Source organism: Xyrauchen texanus, chromosome 16 (assembly GCF_025860055.1).
Source record: "Xyrauchen texanus isolate HMW12.3.18 chromosome 16, RBS_HiC_50CHRs, whole genome shotgun sequence".
In the NCBI taxonomy this organism is placed as follows: Eukaryota; Metazoa; Chordata; class Actinopteri; order Cypriniformes; family Catostomidae; genus Xyrauchen; species Xyrauchen texanus.
Genome location: NC_068291.1, coordinates 23,875,973 through 23,895,031, shown reverse-complemented (window position 1 = coordinate 23,895,031; position 19,059 = coordinate 23,875,973). Strand labels below are relative to the sequence as shown.

Genomic DNA, 19,059 nt, shown 5'->3' with positions numbered 1-19,059 from the left:
ACCAGGAGAAAAATGTGGTACACAGTAAGGGACTTTTAATTATAAAGAAGACCAAAATACACACAGGACTCTTATTATTAAATGTTTGCAGTCCCAGTTGTGAGCTCACTGATGGCTGATTCGCTGAGAAAATGAATCCGATTCAAACTGCTAACCTAAGCTCCTGAGTTCAAACCCTCAGTTCTTTACGGGTGATTCATAAAAAAGATCCGGTTCAAAAGAGTAATTTGTCGCGACTCTCTCACGCTGGGTTTGTTGTGCTGCAAGCTCGTCATTACAACAGAACAGGTGAAACGCGGAGTGAGACATACTGGTGCGTGCTCTAAAGATGTATTCAATAACTCGCAAGATGATATTTGATGAAAACGCATATGAATGCACACAACCTGACTCACAATGGTGACTAGATTTTAAATTATAGTCGCAATAAATTGTTTTTGGTTGCATTTGTGACCATTTTAGTCGCAGTATGGAGCCATGAATTCATATGATTCCAGTGGCTAAATCAATGACTTCAGAAGCGATTTGAGAAACAATCAATATTTGAGTCAATTTGTACTATAGATTCTCCACCCTGATCAGACAATCTCCACTTTACCTTTTTGTACCAAACATACTTGTGTTTTTGGTGATTTACATTCTTCATGCATATGCCCCCTACTGGGCAGGAAGAAGAATTTCTGAGTCTTCTGGATTACTTTTATGGTGCCTTTTACGTTCTTTTTGGAGCATCAACATTTTGACCCCCATTCACTTGAATTGTATAGACCTACAGAGCGGAGATGTTTCTAAAAATCTTAATTTGCGTTTTGCAGAAGAGAGAAGGTCCTACACATTCTGGATGGCATGGGGGTGAGTAAATGATGAGAGAATTTTCATTTTTGGGTGAACTATTCCGTCAAGTAGTAATTGAAAATGGTCGTAGATCTAGTGTTCTGGAGTAAAGACTTATCTGACATATGCAGACACCTGCAAGACAATCGCAAAATTACACCACCTACTATTTAATACAGGTAATGTCTTTCACTTTATGCAGACGCATACAATGTAACCATGATACTTTAATTTAAAATGTATATTTAAATATAATTTTATAGGTCTACTTGTATCATTTAACCTACATTGGCCTATTTTTCTTCATCTATATATACACTCACCTAAAGGATTATTAGGAACACCATACTAATACTGTGTTTGACCCCCTTTCGCCTTCAGAACTGCCTTAATTCTACATGGCATTGATTCAACAAGGTGCTGAAAGCTTTCTTTAGAAATGTTGGCCCATATTGATAGGATAGCATCTTGCAGTTGATGGAGATTTGTGGGATGCACATCCAGGGCACGAAGCTCCCGTTCCACCACATCCCAAAGATGCTCTATTGGGTTGAGATCTGGTGACTGTGGGGCCCATTTTAGTACAGTGAACTCATTGTCATGTTCAAGAAACCAATTTGAAATGATTTGAGCTTTGTGACATGGTGCATTATCCTGCTGGAAGTAGTCATCAGAGGATGGGTACATGGTGGCCATAAAGGGATGGACATGGTCAGAAACAATGCTCAGGTAGGCCGTGGCATTTAAACGATGCCCAATTGGCACTAAGGGGCCTAAAGTGTGCCAACATCCCCCACACCATTACACCACCACCACCAGCCTGCACAGTGGTAACAAGGCATGATGGATCCATGTTCTCATTCTGTTTACGCCAAATTCTGACTCTACCATCTGAATGTCTCAACAGAAATCGAGACTCATCAGACCAGGCAACATTTTTCCAGTCTTCAACTGTCCAATTTTGGTGAGCTCTTGCTAATTGTAGCCTCTTTTTCCTATTTGTAGTGGAGATGAGTGGTACCCGGTGGGGTCTTCTGCTGTTGTAGCCCATCCGCCTCAAGGTTGTGTGTGTTGTGGCTTCACAAATGCTTTGCTGCATACCTCGGTTGTAACGAGTGGTTATTTGAGTCAAAGTTGCTCTTCTATCAGCTTGAATCATTTGGCCCATTCTCCTCTGACCTCTAGCATCAACAAGGCATTTTTGCCCACAGGACTGCCGCATACTGGATGTTTTTCCCTTTTCACACCATTCTTTGTAAACCCTAGAAATGGTTGTGCGTGAAAATCCCAGTAACTGAGCAGATTGTGAAATACTCAGACCGGCCCGTCTGGCACCAACAACCATGCCACGCTCAAAATTGCTTAAATCACCTTTCTTTCCCATTCTGACATTCAGTTTGGAGTTGAGGAGATTGTCTTGACCAGGACCACACCCTAAATGCATTGAAGCAACTGCCATGTGATTGGTTGATTAGATAATTGCATTAATGAGAAATTGAACAGGTGTTCCTAATAATCCTTTAGGTGAGTGTGTGTGTAATATAATATATATATATATATATATATATATATATATATATATATATATATATATATATATATATATATATATATATATATATATATATATATATATATTAGTTTAAAATGAAGGCATAAATTAGGTAAATGAAAAAAGGAAAGATTGTTTTAAATATTTCAATAATATGAATCAATAAATTACTTTAACATATTTGTGTGCAAGACCACATAGTTGCTTGGTTGAATTACAAATTAAATTCAGAGGGAATTGAGATGTTTTATTGTGCACTTGCAATAGGCCTACTGCCAACACGGTAACTAATATATATATATATATATATATATATATATATATATATATATATATATATATATATATATATATATATATATATATATATATATATATCTCTTCACTGACCTTGCAGCTAGCACCTCGACTCAGATGAATTTTGTGTAATGAAAGATTGAAAATGTACTTCTGATTAACAAAGCATTAATTGTGTAAAAATAATAGTCGACATAATATTAGTCGACATTATCGACAACGTTCGACAAAACATTGTCAACAAAAAATGCCTTTGTATAGTCGTTTCATCATCACAAACTCTAAAGATGACACTCGCACCTGACTGAGGAGAGGAAGAATTAGACTGCTCACAGTTCAGACGCACTCCAAACCTTCCAAACAGCTTCAGGTGATGTAGATCGCAAAGTATGAGGGAATTCTAATGCAAAAATACAAAATAAGAAAATACATTAATCCATTGTGGAATAAGTGTAGCTGGTTTTGCCGCTCCGCTGAAGCAAAACTTGTGTGTCAAGCATCTTGAAATGAAACACCCGGCATTATATCTTAAATGCAGTTAGATTTAATGTGTTATAGCTTTATTAAAGTTCAAATAATACAGAAGCAGATCATGTAAATGAGTACAAACTCCGAAACTGGCATTTCTCTGTGCGGTCAGTGCCTCTTCTATGAGTTGCGCCAAGCGCCCGATATAAGGTGGGTAGATTGAAACTGCACCTGGCTGATGCACACACACTGTTGCGGGGATGCTCATCCCTCGAGTGCGCACACTTAATGCAGCTAGATTATAACGTGATGGCTTGCAACTTATTGAATCATAATATTCCGCTGTGCATTTTTATTGTGAAGAATATTGGCTATACACAGCTTCATCAATAAGAAAGAATTAGTTTTTTTGTGAGTTAAAGATGGATTGAAGTGAACAGAAAGGTGAGAGAGGTACACTACCGTTTAAAAGTTAAGGGTCACTTACTCATTCTTTTTTCTTCACATTTTAGAATAATAGTAAAGTCATCACAACTATGTGTGTATATATAATAATAGAAATGGAAATAATTTTATGTTGTGAATAAAACAATCCAAAATAAATTATTTTAATAAATCAATAAAAAAATGTTACATCTGGTCAAACTTTGCCTAGATATTACTGAAATGTACTCTTGGTTTTTTCTCCACCAACTTCTTGAGGTATCACCCTGGGATACTTTTTAAACAGTATTGATGGTAGGGCTGCCCCCGACCAAAGATTTTCATAGTCTGCTTGTAGGCGTTAATTTAAGGCATTAGTCACACATTTATGATATTATTTTAATAACTCAAATATATTTTTTGGGGGGCATCAGAAAAGGGGTTGAGTTCCCGGGATGAGAATGTTATAAGTAACACTGCTAACACTGTCCTACTTTACAGAGAAATACTTAATCATAATAATGATCCTTTAAAATATACATTTTACAAGCGCACGCACGAAGCGAGCCACAGCGACACCGGCAAAAGCGGTAATGATCCTGAATGTGTCGGAAAAACCAGCAAGGAGACTTTCTGAGCATTTTGTTAATTTATAGAGAGAAATGCACATTAGGGTTGTGCCGAAAGATGATGATATGCGTGATCGCCAATAGATGATGCCTTTGATCATGTCAAGACGATATCTGGCTCGTTATCCCATTAATATATTAAATTGTTATTATTATTTTCAAATTAATACTACAAATATTTTGCCCGTAGAGAAACAGACACACGTTTTATTATATTATTAAGAACAGATGACAGAAAAGCCGTCTATGCGCATGTATGACACGCTGATACGGAGGCGTGCGGTCTCGTGGAACACGCGCATGTAAAAGGTTCTCACTCTTTCTTGGTTTCGGTCTTCTTAATTTTTTTTATTTGCAAGAACAGTATCATCTATGAGTTCTGCAAATGACCTCTGATATCTCTGCTCAGGTGGTGTTTTGAGTTCAGTTCACTTTATTTCCAAAGAGCAGTTCATTGTGGACGCAACTCTGCAGTCTGTAAAATAATACAGAATATATAAAATAACACAAAAACACTTTCACCTCGAACCATGATTTATATTTCAGTGATTATTATCATCATTATAATTATTATTTTTACATTTAGTATCTGTGAAGTAATTTTCTGCCTGATGATAAATGGAAAGGGGGTGTGTGTATATATGTATATGTATATGTATATATTATTCATTATTCTTTTATCACTTTGTTTAGTTTGGAGTGCAGTTTGAATTTAGAAATGTATTTGATTTAAGTTTTTCGTTTTTAAATTAATTGTCAATGCAAAATCAAGAATATTCACGAACCGTCAGACCAGGGGTTGCCGATGTAATTGGATATTGATATGTATATATATAAAATAGATATCGTGAAGGAGGGAACAAAACAAATTTATTCACAAACATTATGTATTTTCCTGGACAATTAAATAACCGACCGTTAGAGAATGCACAGATGTAGGTTTTTTGCCAGAGAGATGCTGTCCTTCACAACAGTTGTAAAGCCATCTTTCAAAAAGTTGAACAACACACATTTTAATAGTTACATTTTTTTTTCCCCAGTTTCATTTGAAATTTGAGTTCAAATAAGTAAATAAAATAAAGTTCACAGTATGAAATCAAGGTGGCTTGCTTTATTGTGTAGGCTTAATCCTAACCATGCTTAATGAAAATTACCCCATACTACCACCTAGCATCGAACCAGCGGTAATACCCCCATTCTACCACCGTGTTCGTTTTTTCTGCGACCAACTGACCAATCAAAACTTGGTCGACCAAGTCTCTTCTCATCGACTAACGACTAATCAGGGAGTTCAAGTCATCCATTTAAAAAAAAAAAATTATAATTATATATAATTTTAGTTTAAATTTAATATCTTGGCACAAATATATTTTTGTCTACAAAACTAATTTCAAACATTTAAGCATATGCCTTCAGATCAAAAGATTTTTAAGATCATGAGAAACATTTCAGGCAAGTGACCCCAAACTTTAGAATGGTAGTGTAGTCATCGCCCCATTATACACTACAACAAAATACGTTTTTGATTTGATTTTGTTTAGGCTTGTTTTCCAATATAAATATCTAATTCTTCTCTAAAACAACATACATTTTCTTTAGCAGCTATACGGCAGAAGAAAAAGTTGTTATCTGAGAATGTTGAATATAATATAAAAAAAAATCATTTAAAATATCTAAAAAGCTTTTAACAAAAGATGCATTCACCTGAGAAGCAGCATAGAAGATATTTAGATTTGCTTTTAGAGAATAGATCTTTATTGCACCCGCAAAAGTATAAACATGTGAAAAAATACACTTAAGATACATTCTCTTAAAGCAAGTCTAAATGTCTTGGGTTGCTTCTCAATTCAATTTATCTTAAGGATTTTTAGACCAATTTAAATGGAAAACAAGACAAAAACTTGATAATATATTTTTGTTGCAGTGAATTTTTCTCCTTTAATTCAATGAATGTCATTTAGAGGTACTTTTAAAAGATGATTTTGTCCTTTATTGTTAGTAAGCACGTTTAATACAACCTTTTAAGTCTTGCACAAGCTGAATAATTGGTTAAGATGATGGCTAATGATTAATCATTGTAATTACTTTATAATCGTTAGATTAATTATCAAAATAATAATTAGTTGCAGCCCTACAAAAAAATGTGTAGTTAATTATTTTGATTTAGAGAATAACTTCTAACCTTTCCCAACAAGGTTAATTACATATATTTAAAAAGTTACGTGACAAACTGTAATAAAATCACAATGACGAGAGATACTACACTTGTCACTTTTCACATTACCCTAGGTTTTTGTGAAACATCGCTGCTTGTTTCTGGGTAGCTACATTTAGATACAAGGAGGCTCATTCTGTTAAATCTAGCAGCAATACTCAATACCTAGGAACTGCTCTTAAAAACAAGTATAGAATAGCCAAAGTTTTCTTATTGTATCATAAATATTGTATTGTATAGTACGATATGACCCTCACTATACAATACCATATGTATTGTACGATAGGCCTACATAAACACATTATAGTGTAACCAAGCAACGCAATATTGATAGCCACGGAACAGTCTCCCACAAGAGGTGGCACTGAGCGCTCATAGAAAAACAGATCAACACACAGTACGTGGGCGAGAAGATCGAGTCGTAGATTTTACTGTAGAGTTTACGGTGTCCTGTTCTGGTGCTATTAACAGCCCAGCTATTAACAGGACACGTAAATTTAACAGCCGTCTCTCCCAACAGACACTTGAGCGTGACATTCACAGCAAGATGCTCATAAGTTATGAGTCTTGACTATCAAAATACAGCTTATTCAAAAAACAACAACGTAAGAATCCCTAGATTACATGAGACTTAATATTAACAGCTTTTGAGAACAACACTTGCGCACATGTTAAAAGCCAGTAATAACGGCGCTAAAGTTGACAGGAAATGGGGAAGAGGACAAAAAATGATGTGCCGATATGTTTTTGCTTTAAGCTGCTAAATAATATTGGATTATTTACATGTATCGCAGAACCAGAGGTCAGGTTTTTTTTTTTTTTTTTCACCACTAAATAACATTTTGAAAGGAGTTTTTTTTTCCATGCTACAGTCACTTCAGCTTGTTCACAGGGGGATTTCAGACAACAAGGCATGATTTTCCATAAAGCTGCTTAGAAACTATGTGTATTTTAAGAAGTGCTATACAAATATAAATAAAACAAATAATTTTCTCAGGAAAACATGAAAATGATTGTCATATTAGTTTTTCTCAACAATTGGAACAAAATAAATGCTGTGCTGTTTTTTTTTAAGTTACATGGAGCTCTGTTTTTTGTTGCCAATGCCAGAAAATTGTGTGGCATTTATGATTTAAAAGACATTAAAAACATTTGTGGGTGCTTGTATTGTATCATGATGCTATGCATCGTATTGTGAAATTTGTGGATTGTTACATGCCTAATTAACATGACTCATGAAGCGTGTTTAGCAATTAGAGAAAGCTTACAGTTTTCCAGTTACCTGCTTCTTTTTTCTTTTTGGACACTAATCACAGTTTTTGGGTTTTGTTCGCAGCATCTCCTCTCATGGGTGCGCAGAGCTTTCCTAACCTTACAACCACTGGTACCACCTCAACTGTTACAATGTCCACTTCCATAGTAACCAGCAGCAATAACGTAGCCACGGCAACTACAGGTTTGTCCGTTGGCCAGTTGCTCAGTAACACACTGACAACCAGCCTGACCTCAACATCTAGTGAGAGTGACACAGGTCAGGAGGCTGAGTTTTCCCTCTATGGTAGGCCATGTAACATTTTATTTACTTACGATAGTGCACACTTACACTGATTGTAAACTCTCTTCCATCCTTTTTCTAGTATGTGCCATTTGTCAGCTCGAAATGTTTTTTTATTTCTTTATTTCAATTAACATATTTTTTTGATTAATCTTTAATTTGACGTTTTTGCTTGTTACCAAACTTCCTGTGTACTATTCCCTAAATTCAGCTGTTAATTATTTTTGCAATATGGCAGCTCATTCTTTTCCCTTTTTTCCCCTTTCTTTTTCTCTTAGACTTCCTGGACAGTTGCCGGGCCAACACACTGCTTGCTGAGTTAGATGATGAGGAAGACTTGCCAGAACCAGATGACGATGATGATGAGAATGAGGATGACAATCAGGAAGAACAGGAGTATGAGGAAGTTCTGGTACGGTCCAGGGTCAACCTAGGTTACCACGTTCATATTCATAGGGTAAAACCTGTTGTAGTTTCAATAATAGTACAGTGTTACTTTTATTGATTTATTTTTTTCACCTTCTCTGGTTAACTGGACTTTTTTATTTTGTATTATATTCATTTTAGTTTGGTGACTGGTGGTGTAATCATTGGTTAGAAACTGAACTTGGTGTTCCAATTTTCTTGTATTTACCAGCATGTTTCCTATGTGTAGCATGTATTTATTTAGATTAAATGTATGCATTTTGTGTGTAAATGCAGTTAAGTGTGATGCTTAAGAGAATTTTACCTCTTTGCTTTTCCAATGGGGGCCTGGCAGGAGGAAGAGGAGTATGAAACCAAAGGGGGTCGCCGCAGGACCTGGGACGATGACTTTGTGTTGAAGCGACAGTTTTCTGCTCTTGTACCTGCATTTGACCCCAGGCCAGGCCGGACCAATGTCCAGCAAACTACTGACCTCGAGATCCCTCCACCAGGTACTCCTCCAGGTGTCTGCTCTCTTTTATTTACACTAGAAAGAGTTCACAACACTCTCTTGAATGTTTCATGTTTATGTTTCAGAATTTGTGGATTTAATGTATTATCCCTCTTAGGTACACCTCAATCAGAGGTACAGGAGGAGGTGGAGTGCACTCCTTCTCCCCGCCTAGCTCTCATCCTAAAAGTAGCAGGGCTGGGAACTACACGAGAAGTAGAACTACCTCTCACAAACTACAAGTCCACTATTTTCTATTATGTTCAAAAGCTTCTTCAGCTCTCATGCAATGGTGCTATTAAACCTGACAAGCTTAGACGCATCTGGGAGCCTACATATACGTAAGTTTCATTTTTAATTGTTTTAAAAGTTTTTTTTAATTGTTTTGTCGTTGTATTTTTTTTTTTTCTGTTACTCAAAAAATTTATTTTTATAGGATTATGTACAGAGAATTGAAGGACTCTGACAAAGAAAGGGAGAGCGGAAAGATGGTAATGACATATATTTACCCTCCCTTTTCTCCTCCTTACACTCCCTGTACCTGTCTTCCTTTCATTCACTCTCTTCTGCTCATTAAAATCTTGGCTGTGATTTTATTTTTATTTTCTCTCCTGTGGCTGTTCCCAATCTGTAAAAGCTCCCCTGTAAACTGTCTGTCAGTCGTCACTAACCTTAAAGCTAGGAGATTGTGAAATAACCCCCAGTGGTATCTATTGTTAACTGCATGGGCCTCTTAGTGGTTAAACCTACAGTAATGCATGTCTGTTGCGTGAGGCTTTACAATCAGGAAAGACCAACATTTGGTTCTTCCTGTTGTAGGGTTGCTGGTCTGTAGAGCATGTGGAACAGTTCCTTGGCACAGATGAATTACCAAAGAATGACTTGATAACCTACATGCAGAAGAATGCAGACTCAACTTTCCTGCACCATTGGAAATTAACCGGCTCTAATAAAAGTATTAGGAAAAACAGAAATTGTTCGCAGCTCATTGCTGCATACAAGGTATAGAATGCCATTGGATGTGTATATCTATCTATACATACCATCTTTATTTTCCCTTCTGTTTTTCAAGTTTTTTTCTTCTTGCTTGACTGTCACTGGTTGTTTTCCTTTTGTAAATGTTATTGTCTATTGTGCGTAAATGTTGTACCATGAAAGTATTTAGCCGTCATTGTGGAGTTTGTTCTGTATTTGGTTCGATTACAAGGTCGGGGGAGGGTTCGTCATAAAGGATTTGATATTGTTAGAATGCTGTAATTGCTTGCATAGGTCTGCCATAAAAAAGTACATATTATTAAGTGGTGGGGAAAAAAAGTTGGGATAGTCTATTTAACAGAACACACATGGTTTTACAGGACTTCTGTGAGCGTGGCTGCAAGTCGTCAGGCTTGAGTACAGGGATGCTGTCTGCAACACAGAGCTGCGATATCTTGAGTGCTGCACGGGAGCAGGCTCAAGCTAAAGCGGGATCAGGCCAGAGTGCTTGCAGCGTGGAGGATGTGCTGCAGCTCCTGCGCATCCTCTTCACAATTGGAGGAGAACCCTTATCCGGCCGCACACTACAGGAAGGTAAACTCTCCTCACATTCCAAACCGTATTCTTTAACAACATTAACCAGGCATTTTAGTTTTATCAAAACAATTTTTAATTAGTATAGGATTTATTAGTATGCAATAATTACTTTATTTCCCATGTATGTAGATGTGGAAGAGCTACAGTTCAATGCATCACCTGAGGAATTCACCAGCAAAAAAATTACAACAAAAATCCTTCAGCAGATCGAGGTAATTATGCCATTTTAATTTTAGGCCCCTTTTACACCTGGTATTAAGATGCGTTTTTTGTAATCCAAACACAAGTGGTCAGTGCTAAATACTGGTGGAAATGGGGTTCAAACTTTTTTTTTTTGATCAGATCACTGAAATCACATAGGGAGGTAGTCAGAAACACATGTGACAACATTGCATTTTTGACTGAAAATACATTCGTCCTGAATCCATGCCAGACAGCAGAGAAGAATCCGCCCTTACCTGTCAATCAACTGTTGCTCTAAAACAAGATTAAATTTTTACTGGTTATGAGCAGCTTTAAAAGGAAATAACTGTTAGATTAGAACATTTTAAAAAGCGAATACATACACAAGCATGAGACCGGGTTCCTACAGAGTGCTTGGAGTACTTGAATTTGGCTTTTTCAAATTTAAGTCTTGGAAAAACCCTTGAAAACCTTTTTACCAAGAGGTGCTTAAAGTTCTTGAATGATAGAAAAATCATAAAATACGTTGCTTAAATCATTTAATAAATTAAATATATTTTCGGAAAAATAATATGACAGTCCACTAGACCACTGCCTAAGCAGGTAGCACATATACAATGCTGTCACGTGGCACCTGTTACTTTTGGCAGTGCTGTTCAGAGTGGGCCAATCACAATCAATTGTTACTGGAGGATTTAAAAAAATATATATTTTATAGAGATACTGCTGTGGCGGATTTAACAAGTTTGAATCCTTGAACCTATCAGTTTAAATAAAAAATTACTCTCCAGAGTGAAAAAATTAGAGGAGATTTAAAACTTTCTGAGATTTAAATGCAGATCAATGGAGGATTCAGTTTTGTGAGCTGTCTAGGGCCCCCTTATGTAAAGACAGCTTTGTGTCTCACAAAATAGGTTATTTTGAGTCAATATCAAAATATGTCCCTTGACTTTTTTTAGTCATGAAAAAGCTTTCAAATAGCTATAAAATAAAAGGTATCATTCTATAACCTAACCTTTAATGATATGAAATGGCTTGATTTAGCAAATTTTTTAGAAAATATATTTGAAATTGATAATTGTCTGAAAAAAAAATAAACACCTTCTTCTGGTCTACCACCTCTGACATGTAAAGTTTTGTGTACTTATTTTTAATAAAAGCATTTGCGCAAGGCCAAGCAAGTGTACATAAAAGCAAAACAAATGTAATAATAATTAATATAATTTAAAAGTTTTTCTTTGTTTCCATTGTCCCTTGATTTCTTGGCATTGCTGTTATCAATGTTAAAACCTTTTTTGTTTTTTAAATGCAAAACGTTGTGGAAAATCATTTTTAAGGTCAAAGTTTAGAGGCTGCTTAAATATGCATATTGTGATTTTTCCCAACATGTTAAAGTTATTTACATTTTATCTAATATATTCACACACAAATATTTGGTGTTATACCCCATTGAACCCTCAAAATGTGGAAACCTATTTAACCCTCATTAGTAGAGCCCGACCAATATGGGATTTTTGAGACCAATACCGATTTTAGAGGGGTAAAACTCACAGATTGCCGATATGGTGGCCGAAATAGTTAATTATTGACCTGGAATGAAAACAAACCTTTTCTATGTGGATTTTGCACCAATATGACTAATGCAAAGGTACTCAGAAGGCTGCTTTCTTAAATATTTTTATCAAAGAATATTTGACATTATTATTATACATTGTCAACAAATTCTAGAAATGAACACTGAGAAAATAAAGAATAAAAAAAATACATTAAATAGGTAAATAAACTTCAGTAGTACTGTTTTGTAGCAGTCAAATGCTGACCATAAAAATAAAGAATCATTACAATAAAATAGATATATATATCTATCTCTAAATAAACATCAGTACTGTATGTTTAGTATCAGTCAAATGCTGACCATTAAAATAATGAATAAATACAATTAAAATAAATAGCTAAATAAAAATCAGTACTGTATGTTTAGTATCAGTCAAATGCTGACTGTTTTAATACTGCCAGTCAATTATTGGCAGGTTGTAAAACAAGATGCATTTACACCTGCAGAGTCAAGAGATAAACAGCAGTGTTACACTATTCTGCTATACAAGTTCAGGGGAAACTCAACTGTGGAAAACCAGACTTTTAAATATAAAATTGTATAAATGCAACAACTGGAATTGTTCGGTTGAAGGGGGTACTAAACTGTGAATCCTGAACAAAACAGTTTGGTGAATACGTGTTTACACATTAGCTTCCACTCAGCTGACAAGCAATGAAAGTAGCTACATAGTTAGCTATAAGCTTGTTGTCACTGAGAGCAAAAGATGGACTTTATTTACTTTCCAGCATTGCGTTCCAACTAAGTAACAGCGTAGCATGAAATCAACACCCAACAGACACAATCCACCACTGCATGCTCTGACAAACTATAGCTGGCTAATATAGCAAACAGATGTGATAAACATGAGTGACATGGTTTGTCAGGGACAGGGTTAATGTTATATTAGATTGTTTATTAACTTTCCAGTATGTAATTCACAAACTAGTTAGCAACTCACCAAGAAGACACCGCTTGACTCCACACTGTCCGCAGAACCACCGTCAGCTCAGCACTGTAAACAGTGGAGTTTGAGCGCGCTCAGCTGGACAAACTGTTATGACACACATTTTAAGTATTGTTTTCTGCATTATATGTTATGAAAAAGTTTTCATATCTGTGCATATATGTAAACATATACGCCGATACCTATATATCGGTGAAATGCTAAAATGGTCGGGCACTACTCATTAGTGTTAACTTGCTTCCTTCGTGAAACAAAATTAAATAAAAGAAAGAACAACAGCCAAGTTGTCCTTTATGTATAAAAATGTGTTAACATGTTACAAAAGGTTTACCTTCAGCATTTATAGGCAAAAACTAAACAATTTATTTTTTTTTTTTTTTGGAATGACCCATTTGCAATTTCAGTCTGTTTTGTGACTTTACAAAACATGGAACATTGCACGTGAGTCATATTGACTACTGGTTACGGACCCAGTTTTTCACTTTTGTTGGAAAGCGAAATGCATTTTAAGGGAGCACACTACAATTGCACATCAATTTTGTCATGAATGAACCAAAAATTGTTACTGTGAGAATACATAAAGATGCACATTGAGATGTGTTGTACTTGTAATAAGTGGTGTTTTATAAAAAAAATTACTGAATGAATACAATATTTTGTTTTTAAAATGAATAAAGAGTTCGTTTTAATGACATCTTGAGCATTTTCCTTATAAAATAACAAATAAATATTTGCTTAAAGTCCTTGAATTTAACTTTGAAGCAGCTGTACGAACCCTGATGTGAGCTTCACGGATCTTCCTTAGTGTGTCTATTAACATGCAGACACAGATGACAAGTACACACATCTTTAAAACAGGTACTCCACTTAAATAATTGAGAATTCTGCTCAGAATGTTGCGTTTGAGCTTGAATTAAATTTCAGCTGCATCTGGGAGAAGCAGTGCACACTTTGTTTTGGTTTTATACTTTTTTGTGGTTTATTATCATGCAGTAATACACTGGCATAGTGGTTGATGTATGCCAACATGAAATCATAGATCCTCTCGAAATCCAAACACATGTGGTCATAGGAGACTCATTTGAGTAGCATTGTAATACCAGGTGGAAATAGGAATGTCTCTGCTGACCACATGTGATTTGATCACAAAAAATGCGTCTTAATACTAGGTGGAAACAAGGCCTTATTTTTTGTCTTTAATATCTATTTTGAATTTATATTGTAGTAGATTTTTCCATGCAAGTCTTTACTCATTACAAACTGTTTGAACGGTGTTTTGTTTATTAATTGCATGTTTTTTCCACATTCTTGTGAATGTGTGGACCATAATGTCTGTCTTTTCTGGGTGGGTGTCCTTTAGGAGCCACTGGCCCTGGCTAGCGGGGCTCTCCCAGACTGGTGTGAGCAGTTAACCAGCAAGTGTCCTTTCCTCATCCCCTTTGAAACCCGGCAGCTCTACTTTACCTGCACTGCGTTTGGAGCCTCCAGGTCTGTGCCCACAGTAATGAAGAATTCATTACTTAAGTCTTTATAAAATAATCTGCTATTAGTGGCTTGATAAATGTCTGCAACAGTGATTTGATTGTGTGCATTTGTTTGTTTTTCTCTCCAGGGCTATAGTATGGCTCCAGAACCGAAGAGAAGCCACTATGGAGCGTTCCCGTCCCTCAACCACAGTGCGACGCGATGATCCCGGGGAGTTCAGAGTTGGCAGACTTAAGCATGAGCGTGTGAAGGTGCCTCGGAGAGAGAGCATGATGGAGTGGGCAGAAAGTGTGATGCAGATTCATGCTGACAGAAAGTCTGTACTGGAGGTAAAGTCCACAACATCATGCTCTTAAGCATTCTTTGATAAATCGGTTATAAAGACAAATATAAATGTTGTATGTACAATGGAGTCCACATTAGAAATCTTTTATTCAGATCAAGTTTAAACCTGTAAAAAATGCAAACTGAAATATTATGATGTAAAATGAATGATCAATTTGATTATTGACCTGGAAATCTTCAAAAAAATAAGCACATTTGTGACTTTGATCATGGAAAATCTTTGTACAAAAGATCAGATTTCATTGCTTCCATTGGAACATTCTCAAATCATGATGGAATAGCATGCTTTGGCACAAGCTTCCTGTCATTAAAACAAAAAGGGGACATACCCAAGTACTAAGACATTTTTAAATTAATGCAAATTTATGTATGACCAGTGGCAAAGGAACTGTTTGAAAGGGGAGATGGGAAGGTACACATTGTCTTTTTTTTTACATTTTATTTCTTTATACCTCCCAAGCAGTTAACGAAAGTAGAAATTATTTTAAATGTCCCACAGTAACATTGGTTGCTATTCCCATTTCTGTGTATGACACTTCCTTGAGTTTAAAGCTAAAGTCTAATTTCTTCGGCACTGAACGAAATTGTAAAAATAAACATTTGTTTTAACAAACAGAGAGTCCCGCCCTCAACTCAACTCAATTCTTCTCATGTCATTGGTTGATTCAGTGTTGTTTCTTTTGCCAGAACAAACATTTTTATAATGCCACACACACACAGAGAGAGAGAGAGAGAGACTGTTTACAGATTGTGAAAATAAACCAAATGGCTTACTTACAGTTGTCTCTGCTGCATATTAAGCTGGGATCAGAGAAAGTAAATAGTTTCTCAGACTAGGTTTAATGATGACTGAACTTAAAGAACAGCAGATGACTGATAATGATGATTGTCTTGAATAGGTGGAGTTCCAGGGGGAGGAGGGCACTGGTCTTGGTCCCACTCTGGAGTTCTACGCTCTTGTAGCTGCAGAGTTCCAGAGAACCTCACTTGGTGTCTGGCTCTGTGACGACGACTTCCCAGACGATGAGTCACGTCAAGTAAGTGCTTTACCATGCAATTAGCTGCTTGATCTTAAAGCACTAGCACAAGCATGATGTTTTTATTTGTTTGTTTGTTTCTCCATTTGACTGATTTAAAGAATTGCTCAGTTCAAGTTGATTTGCTTTAATTGTTCATCAGGTGGATCTGGGCGGTGGCTTTAAACCACCAGGCTATTACGTGCAGCGTTCCTGCGGCCTTTTTCCCGCTCCCTTCCCTCAGGACAGTGATGAACTTGAGCGTATCAGCAAGCTTTTCCTCTTTCTTGGCATCTTTCTGGCCAAATGCATTCAGGACAACCGACTTGTGGACCTACCCATCTCGCAACCTTTCTTCAAAGTGCTCTGTATGGGTGACATAAAAAGCAACATGAGTAAGCTCCTTCATCAAACCCGCATAGAGTCAGACTGTCACTTCTCTGAAATCCAGTTGGAAGCCTCAACTGAGGAGGGTCAGGACACATACTCTTTGGGTAGCTTTGATGAAGACTCAAAGTCTGAGTTCATCCTTGACCCACCCAAGCCCAAGCCCCCAGCTTGGTATCATGGTATTTTGACATGGGAGGACTTTGAACTGGTGAATCCCCACAGAGCACAGTTTCTAAAAGAGCTAAAGGCACTGTCTGTGAGGAGGAGGAAGATTCTGGGCAATAAGAGCCTGTCGGAGGACGAGAAGAACACACGGCTACAGGATCTTATGCTGAAGAACCCTATGGGCTCTGGGCCACCACTTAGTGTAGAAGATCTAGGGTGAGATATGACTCACTTTGCTTAAACTAGTAAAGAGAGAGATCAAGTTTTTCAGTCAGTCATTTGTTATATTTAATTTTTATTTTATTTGTGTTATTAGATTGAATTTCCAGTTCTGTCCATCATCCAAAGTACATGGCTTCTCAACAGTTGACCTGAAACCCAATGGAGAGGATGAGGTAGGACACTTATAGGTGTTTTTCCACACAATTGTGGAACAAGAACCTGAAATAAAATCGGTTACTTGTGAAACAATACCTGTTCCAATAATATTCCTATTTAGTTTTTCCACAAAACACACAGAATAGCAAGAACTTTTATAATAAGCTTTGATGTAAGTATGTGAATGTTATAACGGCAATGCCAGAACTTAATGCAGCTGAACTTCTTACCTTTTTCTGTAGTCATATGCATTTTGTTTGGGACTGTTTCACAGCTTTGTACAATCATGTATGTACTTCCAAAAAACACAATGACACTTGAAACTATTGTGTAATGAGTGCTTTAACACCTGTTTACTTCAGAGGGCAGTCATTGAAATTTCAGCTGTGTGGCAACGCGCAGTTTATACAGTGAAGAACTGATTACGTTCATGTGTTCAAAACATTTGATGGAGCGCAAATTCAAACTAAAGGATCTCAAGATGTGTTCCAAGTATTTAACTATATTTAACTTGACACAGTGACCTAAAAATTTTATGTTTATGAAGCAACACACCTGAGACGCTACACAAGCATGTCTGATGCATGTGTACATTGACAGGTCCTTAAACAAGCTCTCATAATAAATCTCCAACTGATTGACAAATTCACTTGTGAAATGGATTGCTGTGAACTGTGTGCCAATGATTAACTTATGATCAATAATATGGTAGTAAACAATACATTTGTATTCTAAAGCCGCTTTTTGTATAGTCTTATTAATGATTAACTCTTCTGCTACAAGAATGTAATGCATTTTAATTATCTGAATATTTTTTATTTGTGTGTGTGTATATATATATATATATATATATTACACACACATATATATGAAAGGTACAAATGACTGCAAACTGCACAAAGGAGGCAGTGCGAAAAGGTAAATAAAACATTTAAAGCACTGAACAATAGAACGGGTGAGCTAATAAAAACAATTTACAAACTATATGAACAATAATCATGGAATGTAAATTGTTATGATCCTTTATCATTTTGTTTAATTTTCGTGATGTTCAATCTACACATTTTAATGTTGTGGTCATCTAAGGCCAAAATTGACAAGATGATCAGATATTATTTGTACACCTCGGTCCTGGCCTTCGTTTCAAATTCATGCTGCATTTTATTTTTTCCAAATATTCAGCAGTTCCTGCACAGCAGTGTCTGTTCCTCTATCCATTTCAATTTGAAAAACCTAAATCAGCAACAACTCAAGTTTTAGCAATGCTTACTAGTATCAGCTGTCTGATGACCTGTTTTCTGGACCATTGAGAAATGTGCGCTGTACTGACTCCACTATAATGGTTCCACTGCAAGAAAAGTACTTTCTTATGGAACTAGTTCATGTGGTGGAAAACCGCATCTCAAAAAACTTGTGTAACTTGTGTACTCTGTTATACAAACTTCTGGTGAATGTAATTGAGTAAATATGCAATGAAACACCAGAGAAGTGAAATAGAGAAGTGCTTGCTGTTAGGCAGAAAGAATTCACTGCATTTTTGTGAATCGACAATTTCTAATGGAAACTTTTATATTTAATATTTTTCACACCATGATAACCAAAAACAATTTTACTTTATAATTAATAGATTTAATTGGAAAATGAATTATTTTGTGCTTAATGTATTTGTTAATGCATTATTTGTACCATTTTCTGGGGTTGCTGTATCACCCTCACTACTACTACTTGTCATCTTGAAAAATTACATATTGACCGAGTGTCAGAATTTGTAACATAATAGTGCATACAATTTTACAGAATAAACAAATGCACTGGACCCACTATATTTACCCTGCTAATAAATAATTTCTCTCATCAGATCGTCAGCATGGAAAACTCAGAGGAGTATGTAGAGCTCATGTTTGACTTCTGCATGCACACAGGACTCCAGAAGCAGATGGAGGCCTTTAGAGGTAAAATGGGATTGGTAGACCTTAAATGCTATCATTAGTCTGCTCAATTGGTTTGTACTGTTTTATTGAAATAAACATTTTTATTTTTTTAAACATCTATTTTTTACATAAAGACCATTTCAA

General features: G+C 36.1%; 1 protein-coding gene across 10 annotated transcripts in view; it reads left to right on the top strand.

The window, feature by feature from the left end:
• LOC127656616 (E3 ubiquitin-protein ligase HECTD1) overlaps positions 1 to 19,059 on the top strand; it is a 60,944-nt gene that overhangs the window by 37,956 nt on the left and 3,929 nt on the right. For 4 of the 10 annotated variants that reach the window (XM_052145019.1, XM_052145022.1, XM_052145018.1 and 1 more), the window contains 14 exons: positions 7,755 to 7,976; positions 8,252 to 8,430; positions 8,734 to 8,902; positions 9,008 to 9,230; positions 9,326 to 9,380; positions 9,709 to 9,891; positions 10,245 to 10,458; positions 10,591 to 10,673; positions 14,566 to 14,693; positions 14,818 to 15,019; positions 15,935 to 16,072; positions 16,215 to 16,822; positions 16,923 to 17,001; positions 18,843 to 18,936. In XM_052145019.1, the coding sequence (XP_052000979.1) occupies positions 7,755 to 7,976; positions 8,252 to 8,430; positions 8,734 to 8,902; positions 9,008 to 9,230; positions 9,326 to 9,380; positions 9,709 to 9,891; positions 10,245 to 10,458; positions 10,591 to 10,673; positions 14,566 to 14,693; positions 14,818 to 15,019; positions 15,935 to 16,072; positions 16,215 to 16,822; positions 16,923 to 17,001; positions 18,843 to 18,936 (2,577 nt within the window). The remainder of the gene's footprint in view (positions 1 to 7,754; positions 7,977 to 8,251; positions 8,431 to 8,733; positions 8,903 to 9,007; positions 9,231 to 9,325; positions 9,381 to 9,708; positions 9,892 to 10,244; positions 10,459 to 10,590; positions 10,674 to 14,565; positions 14,694 to 14,817; positions 15,020 to 15,934; positions 16,073 to 16,214; positions 16,823 to 16,922; positions 17,002 to 18,842; positions 18,937 to 19,059) is intronic. The other 6 variants (XM_052145028.1, XM_052145020.1, XM_052145021.1 and 3 more) reach the window with 5 other exon arrangements.